Source organism: Ochotona curzoniae, unplaced genomic scaffold (genome assembly GCF_017591425.1).
Source record: "Ochotona curzoniae isolate NIBS_2020 unplaced genomic scaffold, NIBS_Ocur_1.0 contig_2723, whole genome shotgun sequence".
NCBI lineage: Eukaryota > Metazoa > Chordata > Mammalia > Lagomorpha > Ochotonidae > Ochotona > Ochotona curzoniae.
The window spans coordinates 15301042-15316812 of NW_024465573.1; the positions used below are offsets into that span (position 1 = coordinate 15301042).

General features: G+C 43.0%; 1 protein-coding gene across 1 annotated transcript in view; it reads right to left on the reverse strand.

The window, feature by feature from the left end:
• ALKBH8 (alkB homolog 8, tRNA methyltransferase) overlaps window positions 1-1905 on the reverse strand; it is a 70888-nt gene extending 68983 nt beyond the window's left edge. Inside the window, exon 1 of the mRNA XM_040976883.1 lies at window positions 1892-1905. Within this exon, the coding sequence (XP_040832817.1) occupies window positions 1892-1905 (14 nt within the window). The remainder of the gene's footprint in view (window positions 1-1891) is intronic.
• Between the last annotated feature and the right edge of the window lie 13866 nt (window positions 1906-15771).

Genomic DNA, 15771 nt, shown 5'->3' on the forward strand with positions numbered 1-15771 from the left:
ATATCTGAGATCTGGAGGTGCACCTCTCTAAGAAAGCTGCAACCCTAGCAGGGGGTTTCCACCACTGCACAGGTATTTGCATGCTCCACTGCATATTACAGAAAGTCACCACCCACTAGGATACCAGCTGTACTGAATACAGTCCAACCACTTGCAATCTAAGCAAATTCTCTGGGATGAGAATTTGATGATGATGCATTCTCTGCAACATGCTTGTTGGTAAATTTAACTCCAGTGTACCACACTGTATATTATCCTGTATGTGTGCCCATTATGAACCGGGAAGCAATGTGTGCCCATTATGAACCAGGAAGCACAGGGGGAAAAAAAAGTGCCTTTGCTTAAATTACATGTAATAGCAAAATTAGAAAGATTCTAAATTCTTATCAAAGGAAGCTTGATTTTTTTAAAGTGCAGGGCAACTTCTAGTTGTACATCTAGCTCCTTGGAACATACAAGATACTGGTGACACAGGCTGACTCCAGGGAGAGGAGATTGGTAAGTGAGTACAGGAATGAGAAGGAGAATTCACCTTCGATAATATATTTTTAATTTGGTCTCTGTTCATATTAAATTACCTACTTTAAAATAATGGTTTTGGGTCCAGCACAATAGCATAGTAGTTAAGGTCCTCACCTTGCACGCACAAGGATTCCATATGGGCACCAGTTCATTAGAACCCGGTTCATTAGAACCTGGCGGCCCTGCTTCCCATCCAGCTCCCTGCTTGTGGTCTGGGAAAGCAGCTGAGCACAGCCCAAAGCCTTGGGACTCTGCACCCACATGGGAGACCCTGAAGAGCTCCTGGCTTCAGATTGGCTCACCTCCAGTCATTGCAGCTGCTTGGGGAGTGAACCATCGGATGGAAGATCTTCCTTTCTGTCTCTCCTCCTCTCTGTATATCCGTCTTTCCAATAAAAATAAATAAATCTTCTTTAAAAAACAAACAAAAAAAACCCACAATGGTTTTAAATAAATAGAAAAAACACCTCTCACTCATCATATCCCCTCATTTTAACTCTTTAACATAAACTGTATTTTCTTATGCTCTCATTAATTTAGTTATTCAGCTTTCTCCTACACCTTAATAGAAAGTACAACCCATCAAGTTGGGACTTTTTATGTACTATTCACGAGGTAGCATCCACAACCCACAAGATCTAGGACAGGAAGCCACTGGGGAGTTTGCGGATTCCTAAACGTCTCTGCCACAACTTTGAGTCTGGCATCCTTGTTCGGTGTTTTTATTAAACATCGGGTGGGTATCTCTGACTCTGAAGTTCTTATCACACTGCATTAGAAGTACCTGCATTGGGATTACCAAGAGACTGTGGGCACAGACCGAGTGCCTGGGTTGCAGCTGACAATAAACATGTTCAGTAAAAGCAACACTCAAGAACAACCGGTTCACACCACGGGAGGCCCCAGAGTCGCAGGCGCCACTCAAACAGGAGCGCGCGGACGCTCAGCTGGGCAGGTCCCCGGGCCACGCCACCCCTGCGGGACCGGACTGACCCAGGTCCAGTCAGAGGAGCCCTGGACGCGCTAGACGACGGAACCCTCGTCCCAATTACAACCCCCCAGATTAAAAAAAAAAAAAGAAAGAAAGAAAGAGCCACGCAGGAACCCGTACCAAACAAACTCCTGCAACTTAAACGTGGACGAAACTGCTCCAGAGGCCACTGCCCAGGGGCCACACCAGGGCACGGCTCTGCTCGTCAGCGGCGAGGCCGGTAACAGGGAGAGGGACTGAAGGCCAACGCTCTCTCCAGCAAGGAGTGCCACACACCCCGCAGCGGCTCAGGCCGGATGGCCGCCGCTCGGCCATATCCTCCCTCCAGCCTCTTGACAGCCGTATGAACCCGCCGCGGATACCCACACACCACCTCACCTGGGCGCGGCCATGTTGGAAGTCTCGGCACTACATTTCCCATGCGTCCGCGGGCTGACGGACACCGCTCCCACAAGCCCCTTCGCCTCCCGGAGCGCCAGTGTGGGAAGCACGGCGTGTTAGCTCCAACGGTGCAGAAGGAAGTGGGAAAGATATTGCTAACAGTGCGCACTTAAAAGAGAGTGCTGACCAGCAAGTGATTTCTGATACAGATGTATTTTACCTGCGTTGGTTTCTGAGCTGTGGGGATGTAAGGACGATGGGTGCGACTGGAGGTCATTTTCCTATAGTGTGAATACAATGCCCCACCCGCATCTCACACAGCAGTGTTAATAGTACGGGACTATTTGTTGGGATGCAGCAATGGCAGGCGACAAGGGAAAGCATTGATAAAGACTAGAAATAAAAGACCTGGGAGAGGGGAGAGGAGAAACGTTAAATGTCCACCGTGGCAGTCTTGCTTGATTGAGCACTACTAACTGCTTTCAAAAACATCCCAGTAGTTCTTTTTCCAGTTGTAGAAACTTTTTCTAGTAATCTGAGCTGTCTGGAGCGGTAGATACTACTGATGTGTAGCTTGAGAGCAGTGCGAATGTGACTTGTGCAACCAAGAAACTGAAGCTTGAGTTTTTAGATTATTTTTATTATTTATTAGTAATTATTTTAATTATTATTTAGCTTTAATTAGCTTAAATTTAAATAGATGCATGTGGCTATCACATATTAAACAGAACACTGTAAAACATCCTACCTTCTGATGAAATTACGACTCCTTTTGAAAGACTATACTATTATAGCAACATGGGGAAAATCTGTCAGGTGGGTGGGAATTGGGATGGGAATCCCAATCTATACAGAAGTATACCGCAAAATTCAAAAATTCAAAATAAAACTATAACAACAACAGCAGCAGCAAAAAAATAATAATAAATAAATCCTACCTTCTAATAGCCAAAAGCAATACTTTCAGCTTGGTGTCTGGCCTACTTGAAGAGACTGACGCTTTCAAATCTTTTGCCTTTCCAAGCCTTTGGGAAATCACTCTCTTTCAGTTGTCTTTTGTACATACTGATCGCTTGCTTTCAGAGTTTATGCTACCTTCCCTCTCTTTGTCCATAATTAAGCACAGGCAATCCCTCAATTTTGTGGTTGATTTCTCTGCAGCCTCTTTCCTGTCTGCCTGCCCCAGAATTTTAAAGAAATCTTCATTGTTAACTTCCCTTTAATGAGTTTTTAAATATATATATTTCACCTTTATTTTACTAGAGTTATTAGAGCTTGTAGACCCTTCCTCCACATCCCCTCCACCCCCTCCCTCCCCATTCCAACAGCAGCCTGGACTGGGAGAAGCCTAGAAATAGCAACTAGGAGCTCAGTCCAGACTGCCCATGTGACTGTCAGGCACACTGCTTCATTCACCCATCACTCGCTGCCTCCCCAGGTCCGCATTAGCAAGAAGCTGGAATTGGGTTTCATTAAAGATTTATTTTTATTATTTATTTTTTTTATTGGAGAGGCAGATATACAGAGAGGAAGATCTTCCGTCCGATGATTCACTCCCCAAGTGAGCGCAACGGCCAATGCTATGCCAATCCGAAGCCAGCAGCCTCTTCCAGGTCTCCCACGCGGGTACAGGGTTCCAAAGCTTTGGGCTGTCCTCAACTGCTTTCCTGGGCCACAGGCAGGGAGCTGGAAGGGAAGCGGGGCTGCCAGGATTAGAACTGGTGCCCATATGGGATCCCGGGCGTGCAAGGTGAGGACCTTAACCACTACACCATCGCGCCAGGCCCTATACCCATTCTTAATGTCTCCTGGTTACAAGGTGGCTCCTGTAGCTCTAGACATTTTGTCTCAATACTAATATACTTAACTAAAAGCAAAGGAGCACTGTCTTGGTCTTTTCATACAAGAAATGAATTCCCAAAGAAATTCCCCTGTGTGTTGACCACCTATATATCACAAATGATAGTAGGCAGAATAATGGACTTCCAGAACTATCCACATTCTAGCTCCTCACACCTGTGAATATGCAGATGGAAATAAATTTGCAGCCCTTAAAATAAATTACCCTTACATTAGCCAAGGGCAAAATCTAAGCAGAATTCCTTCAAAGGAGGGCATTTACTCTTGGTGGAGCAAGAGAGATGATGCAGAAGAAGCCAGAATGATTCCAAGTGTGAAAGATTCAGAACTTTATTGCTGATTCTGAGATGTAAGTCCACATACAAGGCCTGGAGGGAGGCATCTGATGAGCTAGGAGCACTCCCAGCTAATCCCCAGCTGGGATATGGGGACCTTGTCCTGTAACCACAGGAACTGGATTCTGCCAACCACCTGAACAAGTCTGCAGACAGATCCTTCACAGCACAAGAACTCCAAAGGCCAGCTTGTTGATTTTGTCTCTATGAAACTCAGTAGAGAAACCAACCAAAGCAACTCAAACTCCTGACCTGAAGAAGAGGAACTGTTTTTAAATGTTTGCGTGCTTTTGAATTGCTTACTTTGTGATAAAATGTTACTGCAGCATTGGAAATAAGCACAGAGGCTTACTCTTGACCAGTTATGACTGCGCTAAGGCAAATCAGCACTGGCTCTAAGAAGCTATGAAAAGGCCTGTCCTTCCCAAGTTCAATGCGGCAGGTGGGGAGAAGAGAGGATGGGTCTGGATGAGAGGATTTAACAGCAGGAGAAAAGGGATACATTGATGGAGAGAGAATTAACAGTGTGTTCCATAAGGGCTACATTTCTGGCCAGAGTATCATACAATAATCATTCTGAAAACCTAAGAAAAAGAGATATGACTAATAAAAGATCCAGAGACAAAATTCTAACAGCACTTGTATTTTTCAAGACTCCTCTTAAATCACACACACACAAAATTCACAGTGGTCCCAACAGTCCCGAGATTCCAAACTGTGGAACTGTCCTGCTGAATTTTAGATTCAATCTTTGTGATCATCAGGTTTCTAACTTTCTTCTCTGTCTCCAAACCTTTGCTTATTTCTGGCTAGCTTCTGGTTTTACTGCCATTTGCACATAATGGTATTTTGGAATTTTTTCCTCCTTTTAGGACAAAGAAGAAAAAAAACTTAATTTCTCAGTCTTTTCACTTCTCTTCTGCTATTAATGGTATTTTTCCTAGGGAAAAATGACAAATAGACATCCAGTTTGCTTCCCAAACTGTGTCTTCTCTGCTGCTTTATCAATTGCTAACTTTTTGGATCTCCAAGAATATTATAGAAAACTGTTTGATGTTTCCTAAGGCATTTCCAGACTGAATGCAATATTCATGCCATGGTGGAAAAATGCAGTGAAAAGTTTGTAATGTATGAGTTTTATGGCAAAAGCATTCCCCATGTAATGAGTGGAAGCAAAAAGTCACACACACACACACACACACACACACACAGAGGAGGAGAACAAGGAAAAGTATCCAGTCTTCAGTTTTTAGTAATAAATCTAAAACTCAGCTTGGAGAATTGCATTTTGATTATTTGAAAAAGTGAGATCTTATCTGTGAAACATTGAGCTCCCCAAATCTTTATTCTTGAGATAAAAGATTTGCTTGTCTTATAGAAAAATTTCTTTCTGTAATGTATTTTTCTAGTAGAGAACAACGAAGTGGTAGGGAAATCTTTCAGGTGACGGTAGGAATGAATTTTGTGCATTCTTTTTTCCATTTTATTTAAAAGATAGATGTATGGGGGGAGGGAAAGAGGGAGGAGGAAAAGAGAGGGAGAGAGATCTGCCATCTGCTAGGTTCACTCTCAAATGCTCAAAAGAGCCAGAGCTGGACCAAGCTGAAGTAAAGAGCGTGGAACTCAATCCAGACTTCCTCTCTGGGCAGAATAAAAGGGACCCAAAGACTTGCGCCATCACCTATTGCCTCCCAGGTTGTAAATCAGTACAGAGCTGAGGCTCGAACCCACACTTCAGTGTATTTCAGAGCAGCCCTTGCGAGGGCTGTGACGTGTGACAATCAAACTTGCAGCCCTAAGAAAGCAAGCAGTGTATGGAATGTGCATGCATAAAAATGTATCTTCCAATACTGCCCTCCAGATCCCCAAAAGCTACCCAGGGGCCTCCAGTGGCTTCACTGTAGAAGCCACCGTGCCAGGGCATGGTTCTCAGAAGGTGACTCTGGGATTACCTAGATCAGATTTACAGCAGCGCTTGCTGGAAAAAAAAAAAAAAATCAGGTTCTAATTCCACTTGACAAAGCAGTCAACTGAACAAAAATATGAATTTCATGAATTCCTCCAAGCCCCCAGTGGGTTTTAATGTGTGATCCAAAATGTCTAACATGAAGTCTAACATGAAGTGTTGCTGCTTTTATAACTAAATGTTCAACCATAGAAGAAAAACACTCTAGAAGTCATTGACGCAGACCCATTCCAGAAATCTTCCCCAGAATCACAAGCTGCCAGATTTCCTATGTATTTAGACTTCCTATTTCAAATGAGCTGGTTTTTTTTTTTTAAAAAAAAACACAATAGTTTAGGACCTAAAGATTTGCTGTAACCCCTAAACTGTGCTCCTTTCCACGTAGCAGGCACCTTTCACCAGGAGGTGGCAGCAAAGAGAAGCAATGGAAACTCCTCAAATAACTGAAATTCCCAAGTCACGTCTCTAAAATGATCCATGAGCCTCCTATTCAGAGTCCTCAGAGGAGACCTAAGTACCAAATCAAGATCAGGTATTTTAAGCAAATGCTACTTACTAATAATTACAAAGGATGTCTCAAAAGTCAACCCAGTTTATACCAAGTATAGTCAAATAGAAGGAGCAAAGTCATCAGAGTCTTGTAACAAGCAAGATGATGAACTAGGATTTCTGCCGTAAGTCACATAACATATCAAACCCGATCTGAAATAAAAAATATTGGTGCCAGTGTCTGGCACCAACTGGTCAACTCGATCATGCACAGGATGCAAGCATGGCTGAATTCTATTGTTAGCAAGAATCTTAGTGTGGTCACTACCAGGGCTGTTGTCTTTATAAAAAATGGTATAGTTATTTGAGGTATGGTGGAAGATTGAATGATGTTTGAAATTAGGAAACCTGTGAAAATGCTTCCCAAGGCAAGGCAGTTGAGTTGACCAGTGATAAACTGGTAAGGTGATGTTTTGGCAATGGAGAGCCATTGCCTGTTCAGGGGGAATATGACTTCTAATTGAAACCTCACATCTGTTAGAAAAGAGAAAATCTAGTGGTCTAGTCATAGATGCCCCCTGCTGTTAGCTGTTAAGTAACAGGAATTCAAAGGAGTGGAAATCGATTTTTTAAAAGACCAGTTGAGGGGCCAGTAGGTTGCCTGCATCCTGTACAGAAGTGAGCAGGTTTGAATCCCTGCTCTACTGATTCCAGCTTCCTGCTAATGTGCTTCTGAGCGGTAACGGATGGCTGCCAGAGGTGGGTCCCTGCCTGGAGTCCTTGGTTCCTGGCCATTTGAGGACTAAACCAAAGATCTCTATCTCCTCTTCCCTCTCTCTTTTTCAAATTCTATATATATTTTTTTTAATTTGGTAAGGCAGATCTGATTTACAGAAAGGGGAGAGATCTCCATCTGCTGGTTTACCCCTTAAAAGGCCACAACAGCTAGAGCTGAGCCAATCCAAAGCCTGGAGCCAGGAGCTTCTTCTGGGTCTCCCATGCAGATGCAGGGTCTCAAGGCCTTGGGCCATCCTCCCCTGCTTTCCCAGGCCACAAGCAGGGAGCTATATAGAAAGTGGAGCTGCTGGGACATGAACTGCTGAACATATGAGATCCCAGTAGATGCAAGGCAAGGAATTAGCCACTAGGCTATCACACGGGGCCCTTTCCAAGTTATATTTTTAAAACTTCAGATGGAACTTGGCAGCAATTCAGAGCTGTTGAACTATCAAAACCACTTGAGCAGGACCCTCGGAGTATTCCCCACCCTGAGATGGGTGGGTTGCTGGGTGGGGCTTCTCCCTTTATCTCTCCCCTGACCCCAGATATAGGAAAAAAAATAATATGGAAACAATGGTCTTTTTTTTTTTTACATTTTATTATTATTATTATCATCTTATGATACAGTTCCATAGGCTCCTGGCATTTCTCTTATCTCCTCCCCAATTCCCTCCCCCCCACCTAGTTCCTCTACATCATTACTAAAATATAGTTCTTCATACACAGTCATATGTCCATCACTGTGTGCATGGACAATGGCAGAGAGTCCAGAATCCTATTGTCAAGATATAGTGAACAGTTTCATTGTAAGTCCATCTTTGGAAGTAGAAATGCATACTACATTGTATCATCACATCTGGATGTTAGTCTCCATTTTACAGCTACTGTACATCCCCTCAAATGAAAAGTCATAATACAAAATCAACAATAGAAAAAAAAGTAGAAATTTACAATGCCATGAAGTTAAATGACATGTTACTAGATATGACAGGAAAACAATCGTTTTATCCACTTTCCTGTAGCCCTTGATCCCTTGTACCCTAATCAACTATGTAAAAATCATCAAAATAAAATAATTTTTAAAAATTCAGATGTGAAAGGCGAAGGAACAATTTTCCCAGTATCTTGAAGTCGTGAGGAACGGCAAAGGGAAATTAGCCCTGACCACCACAAGAGGGAGAGCTACTACAAGAAGTTAGTTTCTAATGCCATGCCTACATTCTTGGTTGTGGCTTGGCTTCAAAAAAAAACACACATTGGCCCTTATTTCTTCTAGACAACTCCCTAACACAGGTGCTGGTTAAGTTGTTAAGACTCCAGGCACACTGGGACTAGAGAAATGGGGTCAAGCTGTGCTACCGAAGAGCAAAGAATTTTCATTTGGTGTTCCAAATAAAACCAGCTCGATTTGCAAGCTCCATTTGCTGAGGGAAAATGGACTTTGAGAACATTACTTCTCTCAGTTACACGTTTTAGGTTTTTATGAGCAGGTTTGAGATGTTCTGAGTTGTTTATCTGGAAGTGAATGCCATCGTTCTCTGAAGTCAGAGAAGGCAGTGTTCAACATGGATACACAGCACAGCCTCAAGGCAGCCATACTAGCACAAATACCCCTTTTACAACCGACACCAAGCTCACATCCTTTTGCTAGGTAAGGTTTGGAACACAAACTTAATAGGCCATTGTAGAGTAGGGTAGACAGGGAACATCCAAGCACTCCACACCAAGAGTACCCTGGTTACATTTGCAACGTAAATGGAGTAAGTCCAATACATAGACACCCCTGAAGAAGCTGGGTTTCAAGCTCTGGTTGCCATGAACTAGGTCTGCACACCCTGAAATAAATGGCCAATACACCCCTAACTCTCAAAACAGTGAGGGAGAAACTGGGGCTAGGGAGTCCATTACTGATGAAATGCTGGTCTCCACTCTGTGTACTCAGACCATGGAAGCAACAGCCTTCAAAGGAAGGCCCAGCTCTTGAGTGTACTCAGTGCCAAACCAAATAAGGAAAACTAAGGCAGCAGTGCACCTTGGAGAAGCAAGTGCCTGCCAGGGGAATAGCTCATGTGGAACCTGGAGATTGAAGGCCCAGCCAATACTCTATCATCACACAGAAGTTAACAATGATCCAGTTTTGTTGAAATAGCTGAAAAATGCAACTCACATCCCTTCAAACAAGGTGAATTTCATACGAAGGATGGACCAAGAAGCCAGACTTCTTGGTTATGTGCCAGCACTGGAAGCAGATACTATAGAGTAGGCCAAACACAAGAGATCCGTCTGGCCATCAGTGTGGAGCTGAGCCATCTCCACCCTTGAGACACACTATGACCAAAAGACCCTCAGACTGCTTCATCCAGCCCAGGTCTGCTCTAAACAGCTGAGGCTGGAGGTCCCTTCAGCTATCATGCACTTCAGGCTCCACTGGAGCAAGATCTCCATCTTACCATTAAGACGCTGAATTATTGCTCTTCTCATGCCATAGCAATTATCTTAAAATATTATCAAAGGGATTTAGTGGCTTTGCTTCTCCAACAAATTGCCCCTGACAAAGACCCGTGGCTTGCTTTTTCTGTGATCAGTTGGAAACTTATGACTGGAGTATTGGCTATAGAAAAGAAAGATAATCTTCCACTAAATAGCTAGACAGAACTTGTATATCTCTTCCAAGAGCATTGGGGTAGGTCACACAGTCGGGGAGATGTCCCGTATCCTGGGTCTTCAACAGAAGGATGGCAGAAGCATCAGAGCAGCATGTGCCTCCAGCAATAACTTTATCAGAGTGAAAGGCAAATGGGAGGCTAATCATCTTTCTATGTCATTCTCTGCAAGAATTTTGAAGACAACTCCCAGCTTCTTGATGAAATAAGGGCCTGAGGGACACCCAGGTTGGGGCAGGATTTGTTCAGCCAGTGTGTAGCAGCTAAGACCAGGAGAAGCTGCCAGTGGGATCTCTGCAGCCACTGCCTGCAAGATGTAGTCAAACCTGAAGGCTAGAGTCAGGACCACGTGTGCGACCAGACGTCAGCTCACAGAGGTGGGAGATCTCCAGAAAGCAAACCAAAAATGAGGACACAAACAATAAATTCGACAGCTGGCAATAAGTTGAATTTCCAGCCAGCATCCTCAGGCTCAGTCACACAGCTCACAGTAAATGAATTTCACTCCCTAATGAAAAACTCTCAAAGGCAAGATGGGACAGCAAGGTGCCACAGGTTCAGAACCATAGTAACGTGAGGCAGGAAGCCCTTCTGAAGACCTTGCCAAGCAACACAAGACAGAGGGGTGCTGTGTAGGGACCTTCAGTCCTTCCTGCCTGGGATGGACCTCAGGATAGCTCCTGACTCAGATTGGCTCCAACAGGTGAGAGGCAGAATGACTCCAGGTGTGTTCATGAGCCAACCCACATGTGGGCCAACCCACATTTCTCAGGAAACAGAAATCAGGTGGCATCTGACTTATTTCACACCTGTAGTGTTCATATACGTACCACCTCCTAGTCTCTTTCAACTGTTTAACTTTTACACTATGATTCCATTTTTGCTGAATAAGCTATACACTTGCTGCTGGCACAGCATGGGCTTTTGTCTCCTAGAATACAGAGTCCAGGATCAAGCACTACATGCAGATTGTGCTCAGAATGTACTTGTTGACTTGTGTTCACTGCTGTCCAGGCAGAGAGAGCACTGCATGGGGGCACAGGTGACAGCTGGACCCAGGCAAATCATGTCACCTTTCCACACCCCAACAGCTTTTCTGCAAAATGACATAGTTTGACCTAATCATTAATTTTCAAATTGTGTTCCTTTGCTTGGAGTTCTGGATTTTTTTTTTTTTTGAAAGGTAAAATTAATGGGGAGAGACCTTCCATCTGCTGGTTCACTCCCCAAATGGCTGGCTGGTGGTCAGGATTAGTCCAGGCAGAAGCCAGAAGCCAGGAGTTTCTTTGGGGTCTCACATGAGTACAGGGGTCCCAAGTACTTAGGCCATCCTTTGTTGCTTTCCTAAGCACTTTGGTAGGGAGCTAAATTGGAAGCATCCAGGACTTGAAAAGGTACCCGTGTGTGGAATGTTGGGCGTCACAGGCGGAGGCTTGACCTGTAATGCTGCAATGCCTGCTTTAGGAAGTAAACAGTCCATGGAGGAGCTGGGGATGGGACTGGCTAACCCAGGGTTTGCTGAGAGTAATTCTGCTATTGTTGGTTTAACATTCTGGGGTTCACAATAGTTAGTCATTCTTGAGGATTCTGTGGCTAACACTTCATAAGCATTTTAAAGATCCCTTTCACACTAGTATCACGTGGTTTTGTCATCTTGTTGACATTTTGGTGGGATGAACCCATCCCTACCTGAGAACCCAGTTTCCCTCACCAGCCCCCAAGACATTGCCTACTTTTGCATAAATGTTGTTTTTGCTCTCCTAGGCTTAGTCATGTGATCTCTTCCCTTCGCTTCAACCTTCCTGTGACCATACGTAATTGATGTCCTAATTGCTGGGAGGGCCACTCTGGATGCCTCTCTCCTGTATTCATCGTAAATCCCTTCCTGTTTTATTCTGCCTTTCCTCTCCATAACAGTCTTTGTCTTTGGTAATGTATTGGTTTGAGAGGCAAAGTGTGTGTGTGTGTGTGTGTGTGTGTGTGAGAGAGAGAGAGAGAGAGAGAGAGAGAGAAACTAAGAGAGAAACTGAGTGAGAAAACCTTCTATTTGCTAGTTGACTTCCCCAAATGGCTGCAGTGGCTGAAACCAAGAGCCAGGAGCTTCATCCAGTTCTTCCTCATGGCTGTAGGGACTTTCTCAGGCTCATTAGTTGGGGGCTAGATTCAAATTGAAGTACCTGGCATTTAAACCAGCACCCTTATGGCTCAACCCACTACACCACAAAGCTGGGTCCCATCCATGATACTCTTCTCATGGCACTTCTTCCCCAAGTTGAATGATACCCTATTAACCCATCCTGACTCTTCATAGCTAAGGACCTCAAAGAACCTTAAAAATTGTTGTGGGTGATTTCTATGGACTAGAGACCCAACCAATGCAGAAGAAAAATGGACAGACAAGCAAGAAAGAGAAAAAGTAAGAGAACAGAACAAGAATGAAGGAGGGGGCAGGGAGGGTGTACATGGTGACATTCACTCTTCCCTGTCCCTTCTCTAAAATATATCCTATCTTCCACTATGGAAGACTGCTGTTGAATCATGAGCTAATTAAAATACAAAAAAACCAGAATAAATGCAACCTGCTCTCTCTATTTCTTTCTACCTTGAGAGTAGTTCAAATGGCAGCCCTGAATCTTGCCTCTCTCATCAACAATAACTGGATAATCTTGACCTCGCTCTATCTTAGATTCCTCATCTATATTTCAAGTAGAGATGTAAACAGAACTCACCCTTATGACTGTTATGAGAATGAAATGAGATTATAAGAGTAGAACATTCTGAATGAGGCCTGGCACAAAGCAAAACCTAATAAATTTTGGCTGCTGGTCTTAAGGAAAAAAGTTAGGAATTTAAGGCTGTCTGCTTTCTCAGCTCTGTAAATAATAGATTGTCCCTGTCCCTGTGGGCCTTACCATGCCTACCACTGCCTAGTCAGTGTTAGGGTAAGGGATGGCAGGCCCTGGGGCTGTAGTCGCTCTGATGTTCTCTCTCTCTCTCTCTCTCTCTCTTTTCCTGGCACACCTACTAAGACCTCTCAGTATTGTGCTGGTAACGCACTAGATTCACTTAGCCAAAGAACAATAAAAACCACATAGCAATATATTCACAATAGGCCTGTTTAGAAGGTTCAGTCTGGGACAACACATATGTTTTATTATTTATTGTAAGATTGTAATGAAATGTGAAACAAGTGAATTTCAGTAGCTGCTATTACAGAACATGGCTCATCTGCTGTGCAGTTCTTAATGAGCTCTGTGTATTAACTTCACCTGTGGGATATTTCAAACACTGATGGAATGGGCCTCATCCCCTAAGGATCCTGATTCATGGGGCTTGATGTTCTAGCATGTTTATTTGAAAAAAATTTTACCCAGAAGATTGTGAGGCAGAACTACTCTTGCAAATATTGCTGATCCTTTCCCTCCCATTCAGTAGCACATTACTTCAACTAGAATGTGAAGCCCATCCACAACTTAGCTTTTTTTTTTTTTTTTTTAGATTTTTAAATTATTTTTTATTGGAAAGGCAGATAAACAGAAAGGAGGAGACACAAAGAGGAAGATCTTCTGTCTGGTGGTTCTCTCCCCCAAGTGGCTACAATGGCTGGAGCTGAGCCAATCTGAAGCCAGGAGCCAGGAGCCTCCCCCAGGTCTCCCACACGGGTGCATGGTTCCAAGGTTTGGAGCCGTCCTCGACTCCTTTCCCAGGCCACAAGCAGGGAGCTGGATGGGAAGTGGGGCTGCTGGGATTAGAACCAGTGCCCATATGGGATCCTGGCACGTGCAAGGTGAGGACTTTAGCTGCTATGTTATCACACCTGGCCCAACAGCATTTTTTTCATAAAACAGAGTGTTCTGAACATTTTAAAAGAAATTCTCCACTCACAGAGAAAAATATCTTTGGTTCATGTTTGTAATACACTTTGAAGTCATAGCTTATGTTCCATAGGGTAGAACTATTATTAATAATTCCTTCAGTATGACTTTCCTGCCATTTTAAGGAGCACAACAACAACAACAAAAACCCTGGTGCCTGATTTGTTGGCTCACTTCTTGTGCCTGATCTTATTGGGATATTGAAAGGGTAATATTCTCTTGGATAGTTTCTGAACCCCTACCCCCAATTTCTTATTTGAGGATACTAGCATACTTTCTTTTTTTAAAAAAAAAAAAATTTGTTCTTTTCTTTGCTTGAGATAATGTTTTTAAATTTACATTACAGTCAAAGGCTTATTAACCCTACTAAATAATGAGTTCAAGAGATAAAAGTAAAACAGCCACAGTCTGGCAAGAAAATAGGCAAGAGCCATACACAATAATCACATGAAAAGATGCTCAATTTCACTACATAAATTTTAAAAATTCCCACAAAGTGATTAATACTATAGTCGTATATAATTCCCACCAATTTGTTTGACAGATATTTGACATGTTTAGCAAAACAATGTACTTGCAAGTTTATTTTTATTTTTTTTTACTACGTTTTTTTAGCTTTATATAAATGTTATTTTTGATGGTGTTTACATAGTTCATTTGGGTGGGAAGGGTCAAGGACTAGGGGAAAGGGGTGAGACCATTGTTTAAAAATTTTCTTTTTCTTCTTCCTGTGTCTGGGGAGAGGGGGTATTTGGGGGAAAGCTGCACGCAGCCTCCCACCCACCCCAGTACCTGGGGATGAAGACCCACCACCCAAGGTCATCCCAGTAGTCTACTTTCATATGTGGAGAATCTGAATCATTCAGAACCGTGCTTCATCTAGAGACAAGAGCAGGATAGGCAATGGGAAAAATATAATTGAACAAATGCTTTTCAGTTTCATAAAAAGGATAACTGTTATAAATAAAAGAAGGCATATTGGTTCACCTCCTGGTGGCTCCTGAGCCTCCATATTTCTCTCTAATATCATTGGTTGCTTTTCTGCCATTAAACAGTCTGATGCCTCTGCCATCTGCAGTTGTTTCTTCCACACGGTCTCTAAAGAACACTGGCTGAAGTGATCAAACAAATTAAAAAAATAGATTTTAGAAGGACACCTTATTTTTTTGCATATTCAATTTCTTTTTTCCTTTGTTCTAAATTCCACAGAAAACATTTTATCTGAAACTTAAACCCCCTATGTCATTTTAGTTCATGTAAAAGCATATGTGTAATTTTTTTCTTTCTCTCTCTATTTTTTTTTACTATATTCAAGTAGCAGAATTATCCTTAGGCTACAACTAATTATTAGTACGTAAAAATATGGACTGTCCTGTAGAAATATGTCTTCTCTGTGATGGGCACTTAAGAAAAGCTTGTTGAATTAAAGTGAAATGAGTTCATGGATTGTGGAATCATAAGTAATATTTTTGAGTTTTACTGTTGCTTTATAGAAGAATTGCCCTTTATACAATAACAGAAAGAACAGGTACTCTAAGATCAGCTGTGACGTGGGATTTTCAGACTTGCAAAAGCACAACACTCCAGGTTGCTCTTTATTGTGACTCATACATTTAAATATATGACACCATGACGTGTAAAGCCACAGATGTTTGCGTGACCTAAATACCTGCACTGCCTGGGTGGCAGGCACTCGTCACCTGAGGCACATGTCACTGAGCTAAGCGTTGGCACGCCCTTTGTTGAAGTGGTTTTATTGTGCATAGAAATTCCCCCCCCCCCCGACATATTAAAGGAAGCTAGATCTCAGGCAGCCCTTCTGGTGGACTCCTGTCAGAAAACCATCTGTATCTCTATTCTACCAATTACTCTGCTGCATAGGCTTATCATTTCCCATGTCTTCTTATAT